Source organism: Arvicola amphibius, chromosome 1 (genome assembly GCF_903992535.2).
Source record: "Arvicola amphibius chromosome 1, mArvAmp1.2, whole genome shotgun sequence".
Classification (NCBI taxonomy): Eukaryota; Metazoa; Chordata; class Mammalia; order Rodentia; family Cricetidae; genus Arvicola; species Arvicola amphibius.
Genome location: NC_052047.1, coordinates 162,217,862 through 162,244,597, shown reverse-complemented (window position 1 = coordinate 162,244,597; position 26,736 = coordinate 162,217,862). Strand labels below are relative to the sequence as shown.

At 38.5% G+C, this 26,736-nt stretch overlaps 1 protein-coding gene across 1 annotated transcript in view; it reads left to right on the top strand.

Moving 5' to 3' along the window:
- Positions 1-25,559, top strand: part of LOC119808373 (aldehyde dehydrogenase, cytosolic 1-like) — a 30,070-nt gene extending 4,511 nt beyond the window's left edge. The window contains exons 3-13 of the mRNA XM_038320854.1: positions 2,641-2,781; positions 4,627-4,756; positions 5,890-5,951; positions 7,539-7,667; positions 9,008-9,121; positions 13,963-14,065; positions 15,117-15,301; positions 17,865-18,029; positions 19,478-19,635; positions 22,687-22,761; positions 25,009-25,559. Coding sequence (XP_038176782.1) covers positions 2,641-2,781; positions 4,627-4,756; positions 5,890-5,951; positions 7,539-7,667; positions 9,008-9,121; positions 13,963-14,065; positions 15,117-15,301; positions 17,865-18,029; positions 19,478-19,635; positions 22,687-22,761; positions 25,009-25,081 — 1,335 coding nt within the window. The 3' untranslated portion in view covers positions 25,082-25,559. The remainder of the gene's footprint in view (positions 1-2,640; positions 2,782-4,626; positions 4,757-5,889; positions 5,952-7,538; positions 7,668-9,007; positions 9,122-13,962; positions 14,066-15,116; positions 15,302-17,864; positions 18,030-19,477; positions 19,636-22,686; positions 22,762-25,008) is intronic.
- Positions 25,560-26,736: the final 1,177 nt, after the last annotated feature.

Here is a 26,736-nt window from a genome sequence, read left to right as displayed (position 1 = left end):
TTTTCCAACACCCGCAGGGTCAATTCACACCAGAAATCTTTGTTTCTCTCCGTTCTGAGCTCACAGCCCACTGCAAGTTCAGTGAAAGACATGAAAATGTGACTGCTCAGGCAGTTGGGTAAAGTTCTGTTGTCCTTGGCATAAGAAATTGCCTCATATAATCTGGTAGAGAATAAATATCCGTAATATACTAGAACTTAAAAAAAAATATCAAGAGACTAAGAAACAATAAAAAACCCACAGGCTATAGATCTGATGTTAGCATTTCTAATGTTACCTGGGAATCTAGACTAGGGAGGTGGGGTTCAAAATGTTGATGTTCTGAGGCTACTGTAGCATAATGAAGTATTAATTTTTAAAATTTGTCTCTTTTCTTAAGGGTTAGCATTAGCATTTAGTATGGGGCATGGAGTTTTAATAATATTTAATAATAATGATATATTGAAGGTGCCTGTCTGTAGTTTTTAATTTTTTAATACCTGTTTGGTCGCATGCTCATTCAGTCCCGGTCCAGCTGGATTTGGTGAGCTCCCATTAGAACAGGCACACTGTCTCAGTGGGTAGACCAACCCCTCGCAGTCCAGACTTCCTTGCTCATCTTCTCCCTCCTTCTGCTCTTCAATTGGACATTGGGAGCTCAGTATGTTGCTCTGATGAGGGACTTTGTCTCTATCTCCATTCATCACCGGACAAAGATTCTATGGTGATATTCAATATAATCATCAGTGCGTTAGTGGGACAAGGCCAATTCAGGCACCCTCTACTCTGCTGCCCAAGGACCTAGCTGGGGACATCCCCGTGGACACCTGGGATCCCCTCTAGAGCCAAGTGTCTTGGCAACCCTAAAATAACTCCCTTAATGTAGATAAATTCTTCCCTGCTTCTATATCTGCTCTTCCCCCATCTCCACCCTCCCACTCACCCAAGCTCTCTCCAGTCTTTCCCTTCTCTCTGAATGTGGCTGAAATGGGGGGGAGTGATTGAGAAACCATTGATAAAGAACCTTCATCTGGTGATGTACAGAGATAGAGAAAGAGACCCACATTGGAGCACTGGACTGAACTCCCAAGGCCCAGATGAAGAGCAGAAGGAGGGAGAACATGAGCAAGGAAATCAGGACCGCGAGGGGTGCGTCCATCCACGGAGACAGTGGGACTAATCTAATGGGAGCTCACCAAGGCCAGCTGGAATGGGACTGAACGAGCATGTGATCAAATCAGACTCTCTGAATGTGGCTGACAATGAGGGCGGACTGAGAAGCCAATGATAGTGACACCAGATTTGGATTCTACTGCATGTACTGGCTTTTTGGGAGCCTAATCTCTTTGGATGCATACCTTCCTAGACCTGGATGGAGTGGGGAGGGCCTTGGACTTTCCACAGGGCAGGACACCCTGACTTCTCTTAGGACTGGAGAGCAAGGGGGAGGGGGATTGAGGGGAGTAGGAGGGAAATGGGAGGATGGGGGGAGGTGGAAATTTTTAATTAATAAAAAAAATTACCAAAAAATTTAATACTTCTATGGCTCTTGGCTCTTTGGTTCTTTGGGGGGCCCACCACACAGTTCCCAAATAAATATACAGAGACTTATTCTTTCTGGCCTTAACTCAGCTTGTTTCTAGCCAGTTTTCCTTAACTTAAATTATCTCAGTTCTAGTTTTGCCTCTGAGCTTCTATCTTTATCCCATAGGCCTTTCTTAACTTCTTACTCCTTGGCTTTCTGTGTAGCTGGGTGGCTGGACCCTTGCATCCTCCTCTGCTCCTTTTCTCATTCCTTGATCTTTCCCCTGAGATTTCTCCTCCTATTTATTGTCTGCCTGCAAGCCCTGCCTATCCTTTCTTCTGCAGGTGTTTTTAGACAGGCAAAGTAACACAGCTTCACAGAGTTAAACAAATGCAACATAGAAGAATGCAGCACATCTTTGTATAATTAAACAAATATTATACAGCATAAACAATTGGAACACATCTTTAACTAATATTATACAACATCTGTCAGCTAATTATGCCTTCTCCTTGACAATAAAATGACACTAAAGAAGAAGACTATGATTCTGTACATATAAGGTAACAAAAAGTCATATTATCAATGCTTTAACATTGAGGCCTTGAACATTTAGCTTCTATGGGACATTTTGCTCTGATACTTGTGTTATTTCCATCAGGAAAAGAACTCTCTATCTGAGTTCAGTAGAAACTTTGTCAGGCAGGCTGAGGACTTTGATTAGGGAAATCAGTGAGGTTTACCTTCTTCTGAAGGCACAGATGGGAAAACTGGTGACTATCCCAGCAGCCTTGCCAGTGAGCACTGATCTGTTCTGTGCTTAGTGACAACTGCCTCTCTCATAGAAAGATCAGGTGTCAGGTGGAATAGAGAAGCTGCAAAGCTCAACTGCAAGATCAAAGGCCAGAATGGGTCTAGAACAGAAAAGAGCTGTTCAGAGAGGTGAGTATGTATGTGGGCCAGCACCCAGTAGCCTGGACAACAGCAGGGGCCCAGCTGAGCCAAGGAGCCCTTGGAACACACACACTGGGTATCGGACCATAGTTTGATCAGAGGCCATGCTTTGCAATCTAAGCTGTCCATCAATTTTTGTGATCCAAGCAAGGGAGTTGTACTGAATGCTCTGTGACTTCCAGGCAGATGTGGACAAAGCTGTGAAGGCTGCGCGACAGGCTTTTCAGATTGGCTCCACATGGCGCACCATGGATGCTTCAGAGAGGGGGCGTCTGCTGAACAAGCTGGCTGACTTAATGGAAAGAGACCGTCTACTGCTGACTGTGAGTATTAACCAACACCAAAGGGAGACAGTGGGGAAGCTCCTGGGAGCGTTCAATGTTCCAACTGGATGGTCAGTTTGGTTTAGAGCCAGACTGACAAACTTGCTCCTGCCTTTTTTTCTAGAGCTTCTCAGAACCCAGAACCCAGCTTTGCTATGCTCATTAAATCTTTTTATGCACTCAGGGCCTATATTTTTTAATGTCAATAGTTAGGTAAGTCAGTATAGAATAAGGGTGGAGGGTATAGTTTCTAGTCCTTCCAGCTTTGAATTTTAGTAAAGTCAACTGAAAACAAAGTATTACACAGGGTACAATTCAGATTAAATATTATTAGTTTTAGAATCTTAGGTAACACCAAAATTCAAGCTTTAATTTTATTAAAATATTAGCAATTCATCAATTATTAAAAATCACGTATTCTTTTAGGATTCTGCATTGTTCAAAACATGCCAAAGTAGATTTCAAAGCTCTGTAGTAGATGAAATATTCTATTGAAAGTAATTGGCATTTCCCAAAGTTTAGTTCTTTTCATTTGTCTTAATTGTGAGTGAAATGTCTTAACTTCCTCTGTCAGCTTGAGAGCCATAGGGATGGAAGAATAGGAATAATGTGACAAATTTAAGATAGTGGACAATATCAAACCTGTGCATCTTGCCAGGTGACACCCAGTAGATTCTATGATATCAAAGCATCCTTTAAAGTCTGCATAAAAGGGTTAGAAGAAGATACCGCTAAGATAAGAAAATGTGGAACATCATAATCTTTTTTTTTCCTTTTATAAACATAGATTCTTTCCTCATACAATATATCCTGATTTTATTTCCCCTCCCTCTGTTGCTCCCAGTTTCTTGTCCCCCACCATGTAGATCAACTGCTTGCAGTCTCTCATTAGAAAAGAACAGGCTTCTAGGAGATAACAACCAAACATGACAAAATAAAGGATAGTTAGGTAAAGTAAAACCCATCACATTGAAGTTGAACACAGCAGACAGACAGAAGGAAAGGAGCCCCAAGAACAGGCATAAAGAATCAGAGACACACTTCTTCTCACAGTCAGGGGATCCCATAAAATGAGAAGCTAAAAGCTTTAATATATCTGCAGAGGATGTGATACAGATCTATGCAGGCCCCATGCTTGATACTTCAATCTCTGAGATCATGTGCACCCCGTTTAGAGATTTTAGCTGTTTATAGGGCCTCGTCCTCCTGATATCCTCCATCTTCTCTGGCTCTTATACTTTCTCTGCCTTCTCTTCCATGGTGGTCATTGAGCTGTGAGAGGAGGGATTAATGAAATACTTATGACAATATTTCCCAAACAAGGGGTTTGTTGTTAAATTCTCTGCTGTGGAGGTGTTGCAATTGTGTGAACACACAGGTGTGGGTATGACAATTGTGCGAGCAGACCGTTTATACATGACAGGAATAGGATGGCGACGCTGACATTGTGCATAGTTCAGACCCTGAATTGTTGCTACAGTCAGACGACAAGTGCAAGCTTGTTGGAACTCTGATAGGATGTGGAGACTAAGAATCATTTTCGCAGCTGAGTACTTATATAACCAGCTCTTAGACACACTTAGCCAGGGGTATTTAGAATCGGACAGAAAGATTAGTGGGATCAGGCAATCAGAATGTCACTACCTCTCGCATCAGGATCTTGTTATGTGACCACAAAGAAGACATTTAATTCTTTCTTAAGTTGTTTTCAAAGGAACATTAGATTTAAGAATCCTTATATTTCTAAAATTCTAGTATATAATTACTACAATCATTGACTGCATATTCTTGATGTAATTTCTATTGTTGAATGTTTAGACTTTGATATTACTACCTATTTTTCAGACAATGGAATCAATGAATGCTGGGAAAGTATTTCCTCATGCATACACGATGGATTTGGAAGTCAGCATAAAAATATTAAAGTACTGTGCAGGCTGGGCTGACAAAATCCATGGCCAAACAATTCCAAGTGGTAAGTACATTTGGGAAACTACCTGCATAATGGCAGAAGTGGAGGCAGTTACTGCAGAACTGAATACCTCCAAATTCTCCCTAACAAATGTGCCCATCAACTAGGTAAATAATTACTTTACTTTTCACGTTGACCCAAAAAATTTCTGGTGGCTGGATGTTCTGTTAAGAGTAAAGGTTGTGGACAGTATAGACAGAATTCAAGTAAGAACATTCTCATAGGCTCGCCTACTAATTTGAGTGAGGTGTCTTAGGGTCCCAAGTTTTCAAAATGGTCACAGAAATTATTTAATGAGTGTCATTCCCATAATGACCTTTGTACTTCTTCTGTAATACTATTACCTAAGTCTTTGCATGTCCAGAATGAGTAAGCTGTGCTGATCAACAACCCAATTTATACTAATGTGTTCCAAAAGCATCAAAGCAAGATGAAACCTTGATTACCAGCAGGATTAAGAATCTTTGCATGGAAGTGTGGTGTATTGCTTAGTGAGGTATGCAAGAAGCAGAACAGACAACCGGCAAATATTTTATGTGAGAAAAGAATCAGTTTGGGAATGGCTGGAGGCAGTGTCACATCTCTATCTACAATGCCTTCAGGAACACAAATAATCCACTTCACATTTTTCCTCTGATGTGCACTTCCACTCTAACTGGAAGATACAGTATAAGGTATATTGGCTTCTCATACCTCTTATAAGATATAAGAAGATAATGAGACAACAGGGGCACTATGTATGAACCAGGCTATTTTGTAGTTCTTACTCTTATCTTGGGAAACATAGAGGAAGCTGTTCAAAATACCTGTAGATCTGGACAGGGAAAGTGGTTGTGTGCTAGCAGTAGGATCCTGTGGAAGCCAGGACAAAACATACAACAGCAAAACTCCAAATGAGACCACATCATAGTGTATATTTGCTCTGATAAAACACTATGAACAAAAGCAACTTGTGAACAAATGATCTCTTTCATTTGTATTTCCACACTAAATACAGGAAAGAAACCTGGAGGCAGTAACTGAAGCAGAGTCTATGGACAAATACAATGTACTATAGTGTTACTTTGTACATGACCCTGCCCTGAGTGGATTACACATTTGCCTTTATTGGATGGTGTGTTTGCTCTGTTTTTCAGATGGAGATATTTTCACTTATACAAGACGTGAGCCTATTGGGGTGTGTGGCCAAATTATCCCTGTAAGTCTTACTTCATGACTCTGATAGGGGAAGAAAGCTGTAATTCCATTTGATCTGAAGCCCATTCCCACACAAGTGAAGCTTATGTGATGGTTATGTGTGAAGTAAATTCAACAAGCATGACTGCCTGAAGCACTCATTCCTATAACTGCTTCTCGGATATGAGCTGTCTTGTCCAGAATATAATAGTTTACCCTTTGAGGATGTTTCAATATTGACAAATAAGCCTTAAGAATTTATTGCATTTTTTTTTCAGGAAATTGTGCTTTGCTCTGGTTTCATGAGCTGTGCTTTGTAACTGTATGACAAAGCTTTATCACAGCTCATCGGTGTTTGAACATTTCTATTGGACACAGCTCCCAGCACTTCTGTCCCCTCCATGAGATTTCCCACTGTGGGTAGTAACTGAAGCAACATTGTTTAAATCCTGAAAAATGTTTTTTTTTTATTACAGTTGAAGAAATAATCTCCATAACAATTGGGAAAGTATGTGGCCTGTATTTACCTTTAGGTAGCAGGTTGGGTAGTCCGAATTCTTCTTTCAAAAATTCTGTTCTGGATGTAACCAGATTTCTAACACAGGACTCTGTCCACATACAGCTGAAATAGTTTAAATGGCTAAATTAAAACACAATGAAGTATCCCAAAGGCTATGGAAGAACAGTCACTCTCTTTTAGTAAGACTGAACACACCAATGTAGTCATGGAACTGTTCAGTACTTCAAAGGCTTAAAAAATACTCAAACACGTCTACATCACTCTACCAGCTAGGACTATGAGAAAAGTATAAACTTTAACTTCCTCTTTTGTCCTGTTTTTTTTTTTCTGGGGATTTAACACTGGACTTCACACATGATACAGAGATGTGTGCTATGCCATAACCCCGAATTTCTTGATTAATCCATAAGACATCTATCTAAAGTAACATGGACTGTTTTCAGGACTCCCAGGTGGCGAATGCCTTAAATAGATAAGAAGCTGTCACATATCTTATTTCTTCTGCTGGCCAGCAAGTTTGCTGGGATGATCTGAACTCAAACACTCACCACTGGGATGGGAATTTGACACCTCTTTGCCTTTAACAATTTTGTTTGTCCTGGACTGAGCCTAGCTCACTGGTATGGAGAACACATTCAAAATGTTTCCGTCATTGGGATCACTCCTTAAGCACACATACACACAAAATCTCCTGGATGTGGATTTTTCTGAATTATTATATTGGATAAAATACCATTAGTGCTTCTCAGGAAGAAAGAAGAAGAGGATTTCACACTTTTAAAACAGAAGTAAATTACAACATGCTTAACTATATGTGAAGCCATGAAGTAGCATTTTTCCTGTAAAATAAGAGTTCAGAATAACGGGACATGATTGCATTTGGTTGCTCTTTTCTGTTCCCTTCTCCTACATAGTTTTTTATAAGCATCTTTAATCATTTCGTAGTTTCTTTTGCAAACTTAGATAAAATATACTAAAATTATACACGACTTCCAGAATATTAGTCAACTAATATCAAGGTGGCAAGTATCAATAACAAATGTAGTTTCAAGTGATACAAAGAGTCCATTGTTCAATTTTGCTTTCTAGTGGAATGGTCCCTTGTTCGTATTCACTGGGAAGTTAGCCCCTGCCCTTGCCTGTGGGAACACAGTGATCGTGAAACCAGCAGAGCAAACCCCTCTCACTGCTCTTCATATGGCATCTTTAGTAAAAGAGGTAAGTCTCCAGAGTCTAAACGTGCAGGCGAATTCAGGGTCCCCCGTTCACCTACAACCTCATTCTCATCACCATGAGCTTCGCTGATCACACGCTGATGCTGTCCAGTTGTGCAGATGAAAGCAGCAGAACTACAGGCTGCAGCATTTGTCAGTCAGCAAAGATGTGTGTCTATCTAAATAATGACAGAGGCTCGTAGCCAGTCACCCTGTAACGGGTCACTTACATTGTTCAAATCTCATAAATGTAAGTTAATCAGGAAATGTAGCCTTTTTTTCAAATGGTGAAATACTGAGCTTTATTTTTATTATCTAACATATAACTTGCCTGGTTGCTTCTGTAAACTTCTTTGAAGTTATTTTAGTTTTAATATCTTTAAATGTTGGAGGCTTCTCTGCCAATATGCTTACTGTTTCAATATGTTTCTACTTTTGATGGTGGTAACTATAAAATCTGTCTTCCTGTAGGTAATTTAACATACACTCTGATATCTTATTTCAGGTTTTTTTTTTTTTATAAAATTCGATGCAGTCAAACATTGGAGTGATCAGTTGTCACAATTTTGTTGTCAACTTGACAAACCTAGGAAGGGGTTACCTCATCTGAGAAATAGTCTTCCTCCGATTTGTCTTTGGGGTTTTCCCTTGATGACTGATTGATGTAGTAAGACCCAGCCCACTGTGGTTTTTTTTTTTTTGTTTTTGTTTTTGTTTTTTTGAGACAGGGTTTCCCTGCAGTTTCTAGAGCCTGTCCTGGAACTAGCTCTTGTAGACCAGGCTGGCCTCGAACTCAGAGATCCGCCTGCCTCTGCCTCCCGAGTGCTGGGATTAAAGGCGTGCGCCACCACCGCCCGGCGACCCAGCCCACTGTGGACAGTGCTATCCCTAGGCAGGTTGGCGTAGCTGCTTAAGAGAGATAGCTGAGCCAGTGAGAGAAAATAAAGCCATGTATATAATTTCTCCATGGTCTGTGCTTTAGTTCCTGGATCCAGGTTCCTACCTTGGCTTCTCTCAACAATAGACATAAACTATAAACCAGATGAATTCCTTTCTTCCCAAGACTGTTTTGGTCAATGTTTTATCATAGCCAATGAGAAGCAATTAAAACACCAATGGCAACAGATTTGCCCATAAAAAATAGTGTCCTAAGGGATTACCATTTTTAAAGATATTTTCATATGGATAAAAAAATAAAAACAGTAATGAATAAAGGACAGATACACTTCGGTACATTTTCTTGAGAGAAGCACCCCCATGGTGAGCATAAAGAAATAGCACCAGTTTCCCACTCAGGTCTTTTATGAGTTCCTGTTTATTAACTGCTTGCTTCTTAACTTGCAGGCAGGATTTCCTCCTGGCGTGGTGAACATTGTTCCTGGTTATGGACCAACTGCAGGGGCAGCCATCTCCTCACACATGGACATCGACAAAATATCCTTCACCGGATCAACAGAGGTAGAGCCATTTTCTGAATATCTCCACGTTCAGAAGCAGAAGCACATTCTCTTTAGCTGTCTTGCAGTCTACACTCTCTTTAGAAAAGTTGCTTTGATGATTTGCTCTTTATTCTAGACTCCAGATATGTTTATCAAGCACAAGTGGATAAATTTTGAAAAGTAAGAAAATGCTGTTATGAATCTGAAAGATTACAGTAAAATATTTGTAGTGTAACTATTACTGTCTCTTAGGAGAAATATAGCCTTTGAGGCAGTCAGATGATTAGTTAAGTGTATGGTAGGAAATACAAGTTAGGCCACAGTGATTTGTATGAGTCAATGTAACTACTGCTTCTAGATTAAGAAAAATAAACAGTAGAATCTCACCTCTTGCTCCTATGTGGAACACTGTTGACCTAGCACACCCTAAGAGGGTGACACATTCTTCCATGTTCCTGCCTGGAGAGCCTTGGTTTTCTGTGTGCCTCACTATGCCCTGGGTAGATAAAGGTTGAAGAATGAGAACCAGCCACAACCATAACAAGACTCAGTAAGGGGAGAGTGGGCAGTGGAAAAAGAATTGTGAAACAGAATTCTGGTGGTCGAGGGAGTTTCTATTACAAACAAAAGAAGATATGGATATTGAGCTGTTTCTAGCAAAGCCATGCTGGCATCACCCTGCCAGGTTAGAATGTTATTATCTATTGACAAAAAAGATACTGCATGATGTCTTGGCATGGGTGGGAAAGGTGAACTTGAATAGACCTTGCTAGGTGCTTGAGTTCAGGTCCTGAGGCAGGGAAGGGGTGTCAGAAACAACAACAACAACAAAAACAAAAACTTCTGACCACCAAGTGGACTGCACTCAAGTGGCCCGAATAGCTCAGGACATCTTTATTTATACTTAAACAGCATTTTTCATAGGAGTTACATGAACAGCTTTATTATCCGCTTCTATTTTTGACCTTAAGAAATACACCACAATTTAAGAAATACATTATGATCGTTATGGACGTCCCCAATGTTCCTCTTTATGCTTCCTCAAATACACCCTCGTACTCCCTAAATACCCTTCTTCTAGACATAGAGTTCAGCCTTTTTGCAGGCTTAGCTAAATATCAAGTCAGACACATCTGGTTCTAGCAGCACTCATGCCTGCTGGCAGCTAATTGTGGTTACAAAGTTAAAAAGTATACACGTGGGTACAATGCATTAAGGACAACAATAATCAAACTCAGACAGTTCTCTCACGCCTGCAAGCTATGTTTTCATACTGTTCCCTTTTCTACAAGCGGGTTCCATGTCTCAATATCAGTGTAAAAGGCAGACATTGATAAAACACTCCTTTCCCATCTCATTATACCATGCTTCTTCCACCAATATAAGCTCCAGTGTATGGTAAAGATGGATCTGCCCATCACATAGTTTGCATAGTAGTTTTTACTCTCAGAGCATGCCAGATCCTACCAACGATTCTATGCTTGGTGTCCAGGGAAGATACTCTCAACAGTGACACTATGTGTATTCCCGAGGCTCTTTTCCTATTCTGTGCACCATGTGTGCCCTGCTCTCCTTTCCAGAACTTTGAGCCATTGCTAATGTTCCAAGTGTTGTTTTCTCCTATGTATCCATTGGGTCAGAAAAGCTCTCAGGATCAGGAGTTGTAGTTGGTAATCAGATATGGGGTTTGAGAAGCAGCCCCCTCTTAGGCAAGCTTTAGGGGAAAATATTCTAGAAAGAAGGGAATTTCCAGGGGGAAATTACAGCTATTGCATGCGTGACTGGAAAAGTCAAACTAAAAACCATCTAGAGAAGCAGCAATATAACGAGAGGGAAAAAAGCATGCAAGCCGCAGGAATTTTGCAAATTCCTATGCTGTCCCATGGACTCCTGGTCCTTGACAAGTAAGTACAAGTTTGTTCCCACACGTGTTTTGCCCTGAGGCAACCTGATAGACAGATAGCCATATGCTGATCTGAGACTAGGCTGCATGGCTCCCAACAAGACCTTACTGGCAACACAAGAAACTGGTAGAATAGAGAAGACGACTGGACACTTGCAAAGTTCTATTAAAGGATCAAGGGAAGGAAACTTATGTGAACATGGAACGTGTTCCAGGTTTTGAGAAAGCTCATTTTATGTAGGGATTGAGAATAAGTCAATGTTCTTATAATTGCAGTTAGCGACATAGCTAAACTGCACAGAGAATTGAAATAAGACTTTGAATTTTGATTTTCTTCATCTTTCATATGTGTGTATATTTGTTTGTCATAGACAATAGAAAAATAGTGTATAGTGCAAATCTCTGATTGAGATAGGTTAAATCAACCACACAGTCATGATTTCCTTTGGAAAAAATATGCGAGGATACTTAAGACATACTGATAGCTTTAGCGATGGTGATGCCAGTAGGTAGTAGGTTCATAGCAAGGTAGAACAGGCAGACGAAAGGAAGCCTAGAATTCCACATCCTCTGCACTAGGGATGCGATGAGCACATCTGAGCCCAGATCCTAGGCTCACTTCTCCAGTTTGCCTCTGCCAGAGCCTGATGTTCCTTCAACCCGGGAGCAGCTTTGTTGTGTGATTGTCTTAACTAATCCTCAACTTGGTGCCATTTTGCTACTCCTGTAATGCTATCCCAATGCCCATTTACCTTCTGAAAAGGAAACAGTGAAATTAGGCTACTAGGGAACATCTGGCTTCAAATAAGAGGGCTTCAGAAAAACAGAAGAATCCTTTCCCAATTTGAGATTCTTTATTTGAGAAGCACAGGGACTGTAATTCCTAGTTTATTCAGTTCCACACAGTAAAATGTCTGAGCTGGTAGAAAAAGGTATTTAGCACCCGGCTGAGCACTCAGGAAAATGATTGTGAAGCATCTTCAGCTTCTCCTTCCTCCTCCCACTAACTTTCTCAGATTAATTTAGGAGATGTGTCAATGTGCCCTCTCATCTTCTGATTAGTCTTTTACATTTGCCCAGACTTTGGCATGAATATGGGCATAATCTCCTCTATCATGACTCCCATTGATTCTGTAATGCCTGGATTCTAACATCTTTAAGTCTGAGGGAATCATGAACTAAAGGCCTTCCTATCTGTGTTCTTTTTATCAAAGATGTAATCATGGGCATGTATGTCCTTGCCTCATAGCTGCTAGTCTCTCACACTTACCTGGTTAGTCTTGAAAACACTTATTCTGTGTTTTCACAGAAAGCCACAAAAAGATGTACAACTGCTTGTGAATTAATACTGAATAATGACATGTTAACAACATGCTTTAGGACACCAGAGTGAACAAAAACAGCATTGGTCTTACTCAAACTCATTGTGCTTGTTTCTTTAAAGCTACTGGAAAATATGTAAGCGGCAGAGACAGTGTCTTTCATGGTGATAACAACAACGAGACCCATTCTACTGAAACTTTTATTACATTCATTTAAAATATATCTTCAACCACAAAGTAACACACAGTCATTGTGTAGAGGTGTCAGACACTGGCTACATTTTCTCTACATGGCAATGCAACTATATCATGAACACATTTTTCCACCACGACCTTAAGAGTTCTGTTTTGTCTTATTGAAGATCTCTTTAGGAAATTGGTAGCACTTTGCTACTTGTTCTGTGGAAAAAAAGTGAAATTTTAGGCTAAAATCCAAGCCTACTTCTTGTTAGCCATCTGGATATACACACCGAGATTTAAACAATTACCTTATTTTTCTGGTGAAATAGAAAGCCAGTCAATAAAAGAAACAAAATAGAATGGTTGCCTCGAAGAGAGAAAATAGACCATCTTAGCTTATTGTGTTCTAAATATATATCATGGAGAATAAATAATAATCAAAACAGGATGCAAAAGTCAAAACAAAAATAATCATAGATAATATACTTTACAGGACAAAATCCACAGGCAAAATAAAATAAAACAAAACAAATATATTTTTCTTTAAAGAAGCCACTAGAATTAAAGAACAAATGAGAATGGCGGGGTTCTAGCTAAGGGTGGTAGGAACAGAGAGCTTAGAGCCAGTTTCTTTTTTGTGAAAAGCAACATGTTTTGGATAAGGGAAAGAGTGGTTGGGGAGATAGAGGAAGGGAGAGAGAGAAAGAGAGAGAGAGAGAGAGAGGGAGAGAGAGAGGGAGAGAGAGAGGGGGGAGAATAGGAGGAGGAGGAGGAGGACAAAGAGGAGGACGAGGAGGAGGAGGAGGAGGAGGAGGGTGAGGAGGAGGAGGAGGAGGATGACGAGGAGGAGGAGGACGAGGAGGAAGCGAGGGTAATAATGAGTGAGGACGCTGTGATCAACAAGTGGGGAATTAGGTGGTGACTGGGTATTTATGAGAGTTACACAGATAGACATGACATCATTTGAGGTTGACTCAGAAACATCTTTATGAACATTGTGAGACCAGGAGAAAAGAATCATTTTTTCTTCTCATTAGAACAAGGCTCAAAGAGGATCTGTGCCAAGAGCTGATCCCAAGTAAGGGACCAACCTGGAGGCAGTCCAGGCTGGGAGGGTATAAAAAAAAGAGGAAGAGGGTTGAGATTTAGATGATGGACAGAATAGTATTTTGACTGGACAGAATTCTCTGAATGTCACTAAAATGATGAAAAATCAATACATGAGGTGCTTGGGGGTATTTCTGATCAAATCTAGAGAGGACTTTCTGACAAAAATGAAAATAATCTTTTATCTGTTGACACATGAAGTCAGCTCTCACATCTGCCCATGAATATTTTTATCTCATCCAAATAAAATTAAATGGTTGTGTAAATGTCCTACAAATGAAAAGTATTAAAACATCCTATCCACACGAAAACAAACTAAGTCTCCTCCTCTGCGATGCTTGATTTCAGGTTGGCAAATTAATCAAAGAAGCTGCAGGGAAAAGCAATCTGAAGAGGGTCACCCTGGAGCTGGGGGGAAAGAGTCCTTGCATTGTGTTTGCAGATGCTGACTGTGAGTACAAGTCTCTTGATAGCATCTCACCTTCTTCCTCCTGATGTCCAACGATATCAACTCACCTGGAGTTAAAAATTCAAAGTACAAAGGAATTAACTAGAGTCTGTGGTGATTCTGCAAAGCTTTCAAACTGTTCCTATAGCACACAGCTGATAAACACAGAGAAGATTTTGTCCTGGGTTGACACAGATTGCTACTTCCCAGTGTCAATCTGTGGTAATATAAATGGGCTACATCTAGAATATATGATGTGCTTTTGATAATTCCATACCTGTAATTGTATCAAGGACACAAGATACTTGAGACATTTGGAACCAAAAATATCCTGTCCTGGTTGCCAGCAAATTCCTCTTTTTCCTCTGCTTTCACTCTGGACCATCATCTTGAGAGGGCCTGAAGAAAATTCAACCTGTGAAGTCATTTCTCTCTCTCTTTCCATTTAATATTAAATTAAAGATATTCTAATATAAAACTCTAGGCACATTGGAGCATCTAAACTACAAGTTTAGTTGTGTGATTAAGGCTTTAGTTAAATATTTAGAAGTATTTTTGCTGGAGTAAGGCTGAGAGTGTGAATGTTCTGATATATTGAGTTTTAGTTGTTTGAATGTCACTTTCAGAAAGACTTTTTTTATTGAGAAAAATGTTCAGTAATGTTTGAAATTACTAAAGGTTATAGATAATTAATTTTTCTTATATTAGTTAATTAAAAACTAACACCTAAAAGAAATATAATTGACTAAAGAATTATAAAATGGAAGTAGTTGTAAAATTATTTACAATGATATTTTATCTTCTAATCAAATGTATGTTCTTCAGAAGTCATAACATGCACCATCTTGTCAGAGTTCCCTTGTTATTATTTCCATTGTAAATAAAGGATCAAGAGGTTTATTGTTTCCTGGCTTCCATGCAATGTAATGTGTTGAATCTATGTCTCATTAGATGATTCATCATTTTTCCTATCACCGTATTGCATTTGAAAAAATGTGTGTGTGTGTGTCCTTTAGAAAACGTTCTTTCTTTCCTGTGAATGTTGCCTTTGCAGTGGACAGTGCTGTTGAGTTTGCACACCAAGGAGTGTTCTGCCACCAGGGTCAGATTTGTGTAGCAGCATCCAGGCTTTTTGTTGAGGAGTCAATTTATGATGAGTTTGTGAAAAGAAGTGTTGAGCGGGCTAAGAAGTACGTTCTTGGAAATCCTCTGAATGCAGGAATAAATCAAGGTCCTCAGGTAAGTAAACATTAGAAAGGCAAGTGTTTTGGATGTAAAACTAATCTCTTTAGGTATAATTTTGGTTAAGTGAGAGTAACTTCTTTTTTATGATCATTGGTAGCCGATATTATTTTGATCTGGTGATTTAATGAAACTAACTTCAAACATCAAAGATAAATTTGTTTTGTCTTGGCCATTTTTTTACTTTCTATCTAGAAACATCTAGGAGCCATAGCTGGATTTAAGCATAGAAAGAAGGGCTGATGAGATGGATCAACACATAAAAAATTTGTCACACAGCCCAGAAGACCAGAGTTCTGATTCTAACACCCATATAAAAGCTGCCCAGTTATACAGTTATATTGGAGCTTTGAGTTCAGTGAGAGAGCTTCCCTCGGTAGAAAAAAATGAAAACCATTGAGGAAGGCACAAGTTTGGCATCCACAAACTTGTACATACATGTATATGCACCTGTATACATTTCTTCAACATGCAGGTGCACACACATGTACATGCATTTGCTCCTACCTATATATACATGCATGCAAACACACACACCTGCACACTACACTCATATAACACACAAAAAGGGAGGAAAATTTTAAAATGGTATATTATTTCTTGAATTCTTTAATTGAAAAAATTCTTAATTCCTACATATCATTTTTTTAGTCTGGAAATGTATACATATCTGCAAATTTTACCTCATAATCCTTCATTCAGTTGCCATTCTATAAGCAGTGAAGCACTCCTAAGCCCTCTCAGGGTCCTCAGTTTATTTGATGTAACAATAATGTACATGTTTTTGAAGTTCCTGGTTTCTGGACCAGAAAAGCTTCTCCTTCTATTTATCAAAATTCTATGGGGTCTCTGAGTTTCTTCTTTGTAATCACATCAACTGTAAATATGAATGTCTTTGTCTCTCTCATCCCGACGTAAACTTTTGCTCTTGCACAACTATTGCTCATTGGCGATTGTTTAAGCTCTCGGACCTTCTGAGCTCACCCCTTCTTCTGGATATCACAATAGGGGTCATTGGTCTTATCTGGAGACAGATTAAAATGAAAGGGATCTACTCAAACTAGTGAGCAGATGAACGGATGCTACTGAGCAGCTAACAGTGAACAGTGAAACCTCACAACAAAGAGTTTACTCTCCCCAAGTGCCTTACCATTGGGTTGTAACCAAACTTCATTCTTGAATTATTTAATTAATAAAACTTTAATTCAATTAAAAAAACTTAGAGTATGTTACTGCCAGTTGTACCCTAAGAAAGGAGCCTGGGAAAGTCATAAAACCCAAAGAGGACATGGTCACTGCTTTCTCTAGACAGAATTGGCTTGCAAAATGTCTTATTATTTTCTACTTAGCTCAAGTATACAAATAGAAAAGCTTTAGTACAAAAATAATGTGGAGTAGTGAAACCTCAAAGACATAAATAAGGTAACTGTCAAGTGAAGGAATTATTGTGTTCAATATCATTGTTATTGTTCACAGATTATGTAGAAGTAGTTATGATGTTCATCACATTGGTAATTTTTCAGATTTCTATTTGTGTTTCTCATAGACCTGAAAAATATATGGTTTGAGTGTTTTTGTTATGACTGTTCCTCATTCTAAGTATCAATTGGTCTGTATACATAGCATGAAATATGTTTATCATTAGATATATGAATAAAAACATAGAAGACGGTGAGAGTGGATGAATGGAAGACAGGTAAGTGCTATACTGACGGCACAGTGGTGCGTGCTTAGAGGACCTAAGAAAAAGAGGAGCCATGGGTATCTGTATATATAATACTGATGAGGGCCTATGTTTTCCTTCACCAGGAAAGAAATCAATAGACTCAAAAACTATTTTTTGATATTTCATAACTTACAATGGGAATGCATTAGAACAGACTTAAAACATTAACTCATAGAAGTTGAAAGCACACCATCCCATCTTCTAGGTTATTAGCACAGGGCTTTGTGAGTTCACAGCTGCTTGTGGCAGGTAGTGCTGTGCAAGTAGAACAGATAGGCATGCTGGGAATTCAGCCAGCGTTAGGGGGAAACTCCAGGCATCTCAATGCTTCTCTCTGTCTCTCTTATCTTTCTCTATCTGTAACAAGAAAGAGCTTATGGAAGAGTCATCGAGAAGGTACTTGCCTAGCAGTTCATCCATTGCTGGTTTAATCATCAATTCTTTTAAAACAGAGTTTGGGAATTAATACTGTATCACAACCAAATATGTATGAGGAAGGCAAAAGCCATATATATTTGTATAGGAAAAACAACTTCTACAGTTTTGGAGTTTCTTCTTTTTTATAATTACCAACTTACTGTATTTGAGTTTTTCAGCAGTTATAATAGGTGTGTTACTTATTTTATAATACATGTTAGAGTTTATATATGGACATTTTATTTATAAAGGTTTCCCTCTTAATTCATGAGAAAAAAAGCATAGCAAAGAATTAGATGAGTATCTGTCACCTATTCTGAAACACTGGATTTCTTATGAATATCTGGGCACTTGAAAGTCTTCATTTGAGATATGTTATCTTTAGTGTCACTTTTTCTTGTGATTTCTTTCAATTAGATTGATAAAGAGCAACTTGATAAAATACTTGATCTCATTGAGAGTGGCAAGAAAGAAGGAGCCAAACTGGAGTGTGGTGGTGGACGCTGGGGGAACAAAGGCTTCTTTGTTCAGCCCACAGTGTTCTCCAATGTTACCGATGAGATGCGTATCGCCAAAGAGGAGGTAATGGTCCTACCTGTTTCTATTTCTGGGCATGTCATGTTCTTCTGTGCATAATCTGTATGTTCTCCTAAAATCTCAGCTTCTTGAGTAGCTTTCCCCTGAAATGCTTGATGATAAAGTTTAAAGTAATTTGTGATCAAGACTAATTAGTGAGGAGTGCAATGGGCTACAAAAAGTTAATATTAAACCCAGAACAAAGTCCACAACAGCTTTTAATTTACAGTCTTAAAGGAATGGAAAATGACTCTGTCCTTTTTAAAAATAGGAACAAATGTGGACATATTGTGTTACATTTTCCAGGCACAGAACAGCATCCACTGAATTATCTATATTATCTACATAAAAAAGTCAACCAAGAGAGACAGAGTGAACTGGCTATGAGGATGAGTAAGGATGAGTTCTGGGGAGCACAATCTAGGTAGCATCAATAAAGACAGAACCCAGATATTCAACATATAATTAAGAGGAACTAGTTTGTGATTAAAATGGTAGCTAGTATACTTCACAAGTATGAGGGCTTTTAATATATGCAGAGATAAGAGCACTTCCCTGGACAATAAAAGTGTTATGTACTACACTAAAATAGGAAGATACAGTGACCCAAAGGCATTCATTCATAATTTCAACATTCAATGTATCGATACACATGTCCCTGATATGGCAGAGGATCTGAGAGGTTATGTTCTTTACCTCCATAATGTGAACAAATAAAGAGAAAGGGGGAATATTTAGCTTTGCAAGAAAATGAAATAAAAAGAAGAAATAAAAATCAAATGTATGTGGACCATGCAACACACTTAGGACATCTGCATCAATTCAGTACTCAACTGCATTTGCATTTCTGCACTTATTGGTCAATGCTTCTCGATCAGACCTATTGCTCTTATGGATTTTGGTTAACATTTCTACAAAGGACAATAAAGCAGAAAATAATCTTCATTCAAGGAAACACTTATTGTGCTCCTATAGTGTCCTCACTGGAATATCTCATTGGCTGCTTTACAATATGAGCCTGGAGCCCTTACAATGCCAGCTGAGTTACTGCAACTCTGAACAAACCCCTGTCTTCCTGCTCCACCTGCCTCCCATTGACAGTATTAGCTTTGCTATGCTTCCCAGACAAATGTGTTCAATCATTGACATGCTTTTCTTCCATAGTGAATAACCAGCAGTTTGTATGAAACCTTCTTATATTCTCATGTCACCAAATAAACACTGCCATGAAAGACTGGTGTCTGCTCCATAGACAAAAATCCCACACGATCAGAACATGTTTCCCGGTTCACATGAATGACTATCTGTTGTTATCCTTGCACACAGGATAAAAGAGAGAGGCAACATCTTAGCTCATGGAGAATGGCTTCTAAGAAGGCATAGGAACTGTATTTAAAGCATATGCAGTGTGTATAGTGTTAACCTGTGTTTGTGTTTGTGTCTCTCTTGTGTAGATATTTGGACCAGTGCAACAAATAATGAAGTTTAAATCTATAGATGATGTAATCAAGAGAGCGAACAATACTTCCTATGGCCTGGCAGCTGGAGTCTTCACAAAAGACCTGGATAAGGCCATCACTGTGTCTTCTGCTCTGCAGGCCGGGCTAGTGTGGTAAGTGCATCTGAAGTAAGCTGTGCCCTACCTGTATTAGCCAAATGGGCAGGCTGAGTTGACCTCCTCTAGACTTGAACTTTCCTAGAAATTATCTGACCTGCTAGAAAGATAGATCCTATACATAAAAATAAAAACAAATTATCGTCTTTCACTTTGCAAGTTACTTATGTATAATATTGTCCATTTTTTGACTGTTTGATTTATACAATATATGTATTATTAGATAATGCCAGGGTACTTGGTACTCTGCCATATAAACAGGAAGATGAAAATAAAATTCTATTATAATCAACAATATATTAGATAATGTATATTGGTACCTTATATACATTAGACATTATTGCTGTTATTATTGTTTACCATATTTGAAGTTGACCGATGGTGTTACATTAGCTGAGCATATGCTCTACTTGTGAGCTCTATTCTAGTCTGTTTTATACTTTTTAATACAAGATAAGAGCTCAGTTTCTCGATCTAGCCCTGAACTCACTCTGTGGCCCACACTGGTCTTGGAATTCTCATCCTTCTGCAAAATGCTTCTGAGAGGCTGGGATCACAGGTCTACATCCATAGACTTGGTGCTATTTAATTATTTTTTAAATTAATATATGTGCATGTGTATTTTGCTTGCATGTACGTCTGTGCATCATGTGAGTGCTTGGTGCATGCAGAAACCAGAAGAGGGTATCTGATCTGTTGAAACTGGAGTCGTAGACGGTTAGGTGGAATCCACAGGATATGGGTACTGGGGCCCAGCTCAAGTCCTCTGTTAGAGCAGCAAAGACAGTTGACACTGAACCATCTCTCCAGCCCTTTCTCTAGCTTTTGACTTAGTTTGTTCTTTGATTTTTGTAATTTATATTTAAATTTGTAATTTAATATAAATTCTCAGGCTGTGCCTCTCACCCTGAATCTTTGCCCATCATCTCCTTTCAATGAACTGTTTCCTCAGCAACCTTTTCCTCATCAAGCCTCCCTTCCCTCAATCCTGAAAACAGCACAAGCTGTTTTTTCGTTCTCTCCCTTAGTCCAGTTAAAGAAAACTAGACACTGAGAAGCATCCTAAGGGACACAAGGAGGCAGTTCTTGACCCTCTTATTCACCTGAAATACCTTTTCCTCCTATCAAAGTAAGAGTCATCATCTAATTATTGACTCGAAATTGTAATGTATTCCTTCCACTCCTCATTTTATCTCACTCAACATCTACTCTTTGTTATCTCAAACCTTGTCTGTGATAAAAACCGGGAGCTTGCTGAGATTTAGGAACATATCAAGAGCATACAACAAATAGCAGAGTGAGCGCTATACGCTCTAAAACATCCTTCTCCACATGTGTCTGTATTAGTGTGAGTTTAGCCAGCTTCACACTAAAATGACAAATTCAAAATGCTGTGAAATATTCCAACATAATATTAAGACAGTTTGTATCCTGGGGTATTTTAAATTTTGTATTTCCAAATATGGGTTTTCAACCAGTAAATCAATGTGAATAATCCATAAACTGAAAAAAACCTCAAACGGAAACATTTCTGATCCCCTGAAATTCAGAGAAGAAATGCGAAGCCTGTATCACCGAGAGCTTAAGTACATGTAACATAGGACTAGAGAGATGGCTCAACAAGAAATGTACTTGAGGTGCAAGAGTAAGAAACCGAGTTTCATTCTAGCTTCCAAGGAAAAGCAAGATATGGTGGCCTGTGCTTGGAAGTTTATCACTGTGCTCTGAGACAGTGCCCTGGACTTCACTGGCTAGGCAATTTAGCAAAATTGGTGGGCTAGAAAGATAGGAGCGGAAGTGAAAAGAAGAAAAAAAGAACACTTTACCTTCATCGCTTCTCTGACCTCCTTGTATCTTCCCCATGAATGTATAAAAACAAACGCACACATACATACACGTATACACACACACACACACACACACACACACATTCATATATACACACTCATGCACATAAATTAGATGAATGAAAAATATATCTGAACAACCAAATGAGGGATGTGGTTGAAAATCAGAAATCTAAATCACCCTGTCCCTGGGGTTTACTCTGAGCAAAGGTTTTTATACTCAATGAAACATGTTAAAACTGCTGTAAAATTGTAATATACCATCATCATTAAAAGCCTGTTTTTTTTCTTATCATGGAATTTCCACCAAAGTCTCTTAAAGGAAATTAATCAAAGTCCCATCCAGTTAGTATAACCAATGATCAATATAGATGTTCCTATGATAAAAGTACTGGCAAATTCAGCGCTACTAACTCATATATATTCATAGTCAACATTTGCTAAAGACTTACTGTGTCCCATGTATTTTTATCAATCATCTGTCAGAGGTCAATAGCAGCTCTATAAAATACAGAACATTATTCTTTCTGCACTCGTATTAAAATAATTATTCACAGCCTGCAGAACTGCGCTCCAATCGCCCTCTCCCATCGCCTTGATCTACGATGACCTCCTCTCTAGTTATAGACACACTTTCTACTGTGTTTGTTAGAAACATCTTCAAAATATTGATAAAAACTGGTTACCAGATTACCAGACTGATAAATGGGCCCAATTCCTGCCACCACTTCAGTTTAAACTATTTATCAATGAATAAAACAAATGAAATAAGGATTGACACATATAATTGCTGAAGACAGTTGATTTTTAGGCTGCTAAATGTATAAACTTCAAGATTACCCCAAAGCTTCATGCAGATAAGCCATTAAAAAACAATTAAATCCCAGCCTCAGACACTTCCTTTTATGGCATATTTGTTCTTTCCTCTGCCATGTTTCAAACTAAGAGTGTGTGCATGTGCGCCACACGTGCACACATGCATGCACGCGAATTCATACTCATAGTTGTATCTTTTATTTCTAGGTAACATATATAGATGCTTTCTGCATTTTAGAGTATAGTGTCACTTTTAATTTCAGTGATCATACTTGACCAAAACAAAGGAGTTCTTAAGGAGACTTCTGAATTTTTAAATTTCCTGATTAGAAATTATGGGATGTGTTCAGTATTATCTACAGTAGCCACATCTTCTTTGTTTTAGGGTGAACTGCTATTTGGCTATGGCTGTCCAGTGTCCTTTTGGTGGATTCAAGATGTCTGGAAATGGGAGAGAACTGTAAGCTAAACTTTATATCACAATACATACATATTTTGTGATAAGAATTGCCGCTCCCCGGAAACTGTTCTGTTTTCACTACTTTGGGGGTAAACTATACCTATATTTAGCATCAGATAGTATTTTAAATGTTGGAAGTACTTCCTAAGTGCAGAAAAAGCAATAGAAGATGGATTATACTTAATTTAGCTCCTACTACCCATTCAGGGCATGGTAAGTACACCACCTTGGTAAATAAATTGTTGCCTGTTTTTAGGATTTCCTATGGGATATGCAAATAGAAACTATTTTCAGAAAGCAGGAAAACATGGTAAACTGGTAACACTTAGATGAATGAAAATAAATATTGAAACACTCAAGATATTTGAATATCTTTCTTAAATAACTTGAAGTTGCCTTATCACAAGTTGATTTGCTTCTGGTTGTGTCTACCTAATAACTATAATACATCTGTTAAATAAAGCATTTGCTGCAAAATGTCCCTAGAGAATTACTGAGACAATTACCTAGAATGACTCCTTTCAAGAGTTATGAGTTATTTTCAAAGGCATAAAAACCGAATTAATAAATTTGAAAACATGGTTTCCAAAGAATCCCAAATAGTGAACTCAGATGAATTTTTATTTTTTTGATTGTATTTGTCAAATCAGCTTAGCAAAGGTTTCCCTGAACCTTCATTAAGGCTCATCTCTTGACACCGGGGATGAAGCAGACATAGCTTAGTCTCATACTGTTTTATGTACTGAGTGGTCTGTCATGAGAGGCAAGGCTGCTATGTGCAGGCTTACTAGAGATCACTCAGATCTGCTTAGTCAGAATCAACACTTGATGACGAGCCAAGGGGATGACTAGTATGCAGAAGACTTAGAAGTCAGAGACAGGAATGTGTAGGCTTTTCTTAGCTAAGAAGAAATTTAAGGAGGTAGATGCTCTTGTGGTCTGCATTAAAATTATTTATATCGTGTTTCTGAGGAAGATGGCTCAGGTCAGCCTGGGTGTGACAATACACATAGAATTCTGTGAGTGTCCAGTGTCCTAGTAACCCTAAATACAATGGAAAGTAACTTGGTCAAAATTATGGACTAAGTTATCTGCCTCTTTGATATGAACTACTTATTAAAACACTACATTTTAGTGGACTTTAGACAGCTAGGTCAAGCCATTTAATTATGTTGAAAAACATGATTTTGAGTTTTTTAAGAGCTAGTTCCAAAAGTTTGAATTATCCACACAAGCTACCAATATACGGCATTATTGATTGTTTAGGAGAATAAGACATTGTCTATATACAAAACTGAATCTGGAGCAGAGTAGGTAGAGAAGTATCAGAAACCAGCAAACCTGTGTGTGTATAGGTTTCATGATCCTGGGAATAGTCCTATATACATGCAATGTGATCTCATCCAAACAATGGAGATCACAACTGAGTGTGGTCCTTATAAATTAAGTCATCCATCAGGTGGAAAGAAATCATGATTTCCAAAGTTGTCCTCAGGCAGAACTCTAATAAGTTACTGTGGTATCTACACATGGACTCAACTCAGCTTCTGATCACTTGAGATTGACTTGAAAATTTTGAAGTGTATTGTTAACATTGAATAACAGAGAAAACCAACATCTACTAAAATCTGAAAAGCCTGCATCAAACCATATTTAGTTTCTTTCCTCCTTAAAATTAAATGCAAATATTCTAAAAACAAAATTAAAGAAAACAAAAAGAAACAAAGAAACAAAAATCCAACCTATGAAGATGAGGGGTTTTTTGGCCCAGATTAAAAAGTTCCTGTTAAAACTACAGCTTCAGAGGAACAGAACCCTAGATGGAGGAGGATCTGGGTCATCTTCTACCTGCTCACCTCTTCTGTGACAATGCAGATTGTGAATGCAGGCTCAAGTGAAGCAATGTGAACTTCTTCTCCTTATTCATCAGTCCAATAAAATATAATCACATTGAATTATAAATTAGTCAGTCATATGGCAAAGTACCCTAATTTAAACAGTGGATTTCTTCTCTGAAAATAAGTTGAGCACATAATTATTTCAAATAAAAGACATGTTTATGAATTTTTTCTCCATTGGAGAATTTGTTTGGTCATAAAGCTTATGGTCAGCTAGAAACTATATAAACTACCCTGTATTCAGTAAATATTTTCATTGTCCCTACTCAGATAAGCAAAAAAAAAAATCTTGTACCAAATTATTTTCAGTGCGCAATTATGTTTTTATGCTATTTTCTTTCCTCTGTAGGGGTGAGCATGGAATTTATGAATACACTGAACTCAAGACAGTCGCAATGAAAATATCTCAGAAGAACTCATAGAGAAGCCAGCAGGATGAGGAGAAACCCTTCAGCAATTGGACACATCTCCTATAGTCACCAATACAGTGGTGTTCTCCTTTAACTCGTTCTTCTACTGACTTTTTAAATATAAGTGATTCATCAGTATTAATGTCACACATAGAAAACATGTAGCTTGATCTGAAAGAATCACTAGCCTTCTAATATGTCACCCCAATTCCTACTCCATATGAAAAGGGTTGATTTTGGTACAGGCTCCTTGTGGCTCTGTTATGATCAGGTGCTTTCCAGTTAGATACTTGTTTAGAATATTTACTTGGTAAGGGGGACCAGTAGTGATTTAAGTTCTGTCCCTCAGTGACCCCTTGAATTATGCCTAATTGCTACAGAGTAAGTTGTTCTGTTTCCTTTGGTTATCCCCTCTGAGTGTTGTGAAATGTTTTCTAGAATGCCTAGTTGGAATTAGAATGTGCAGCTTAATAAAGGCAATCTCACATGATTTTTGTTTAACTTGTTTTTAAAATAAATGTTTATCCTTTGAAAATTTCATATATATGTACAGTGTGTTAGGATCATATTCAAAACGTCTCTCCCCTATGGCGCCCCAGATCTGCATCCATGTACATCCTCCTCTCAATTCCATGTACTTTTAAATTTATTGTGCCTCACTGAATCCAGTTAATGCTGCCCACATGTACACGGATGTGGAGCCATTCATTGGGGACACAGTCAATCTATCAGGAGCCAATCTATCTCTGGAGAAAACTGACTTCCTTTCCACCAGCAGGCATCAACTGCTAATAGCTCCTCTTACAAAGGTGACATTTGTGCTCCTGCATTCATTCTGTAATGTTGACTGGCTTTTTCTTATGTAGGTCTCATGTAGTTAACCACAACTGTCATGAATCAATGAGTACAATGACCTGTCATGCCTGGAGGCACTACTTTTTTTAGCAATCTTTCCTGATCTCTGGACTTTATAACATTTTTACCCCTCTTTCATGATGTTCCCTGGGCCTTGGGGGGAGGGCTGGTAATATTTAAGTCCCATTGATTGCTGAGCATTCCACAAATATTTATTCTCTGCATTTTAGCCCGGTGTGAATCTCTATGTTATTCATCCTTCCCTGAAAAAGCAACTTGTCTAGAGAGACGCACAGTAATATATGTGCAAAGATACAAGTCTTTGGGGGGAAGTCTGATATTCAGTCCCTTTAGTTTGTTGTTGTAGCTCACATGATTCACACCATGTACATAGCACCTTCTACTACTTCAAAAGAAAGAGAGTAGGAAGAAGGTTTCTAAGGCAGTACCAGCTTGATTCCTTAATCAGTGATGATGAAGAAGATTTGGGGGAAGATTTGGTGGAGACATCCCATTTAGGGCTGAGTGCTCCAAGGTCTATCTCTCTTTGCCTACTTCTGGCTGTGGGTCTCTGTATTTGATCCCATCTGTTAAAGGAAGAAGCTTCTCTGATCATGGCTTGGCAAAGCGCTAACCTATGAGAGAATTTTTTGACCATATTTATAATCATACTTTGGAATTCATTATTTAGTATTTCATCTAAGTTGTTAGGGGCATTACTGCATGATTGATAATTTTTCTGAGGGAAAGAAACTATCTTAGTATTTTATTTATTTATTTATTTATTTATTTATTTATTAAAATTTTCCATA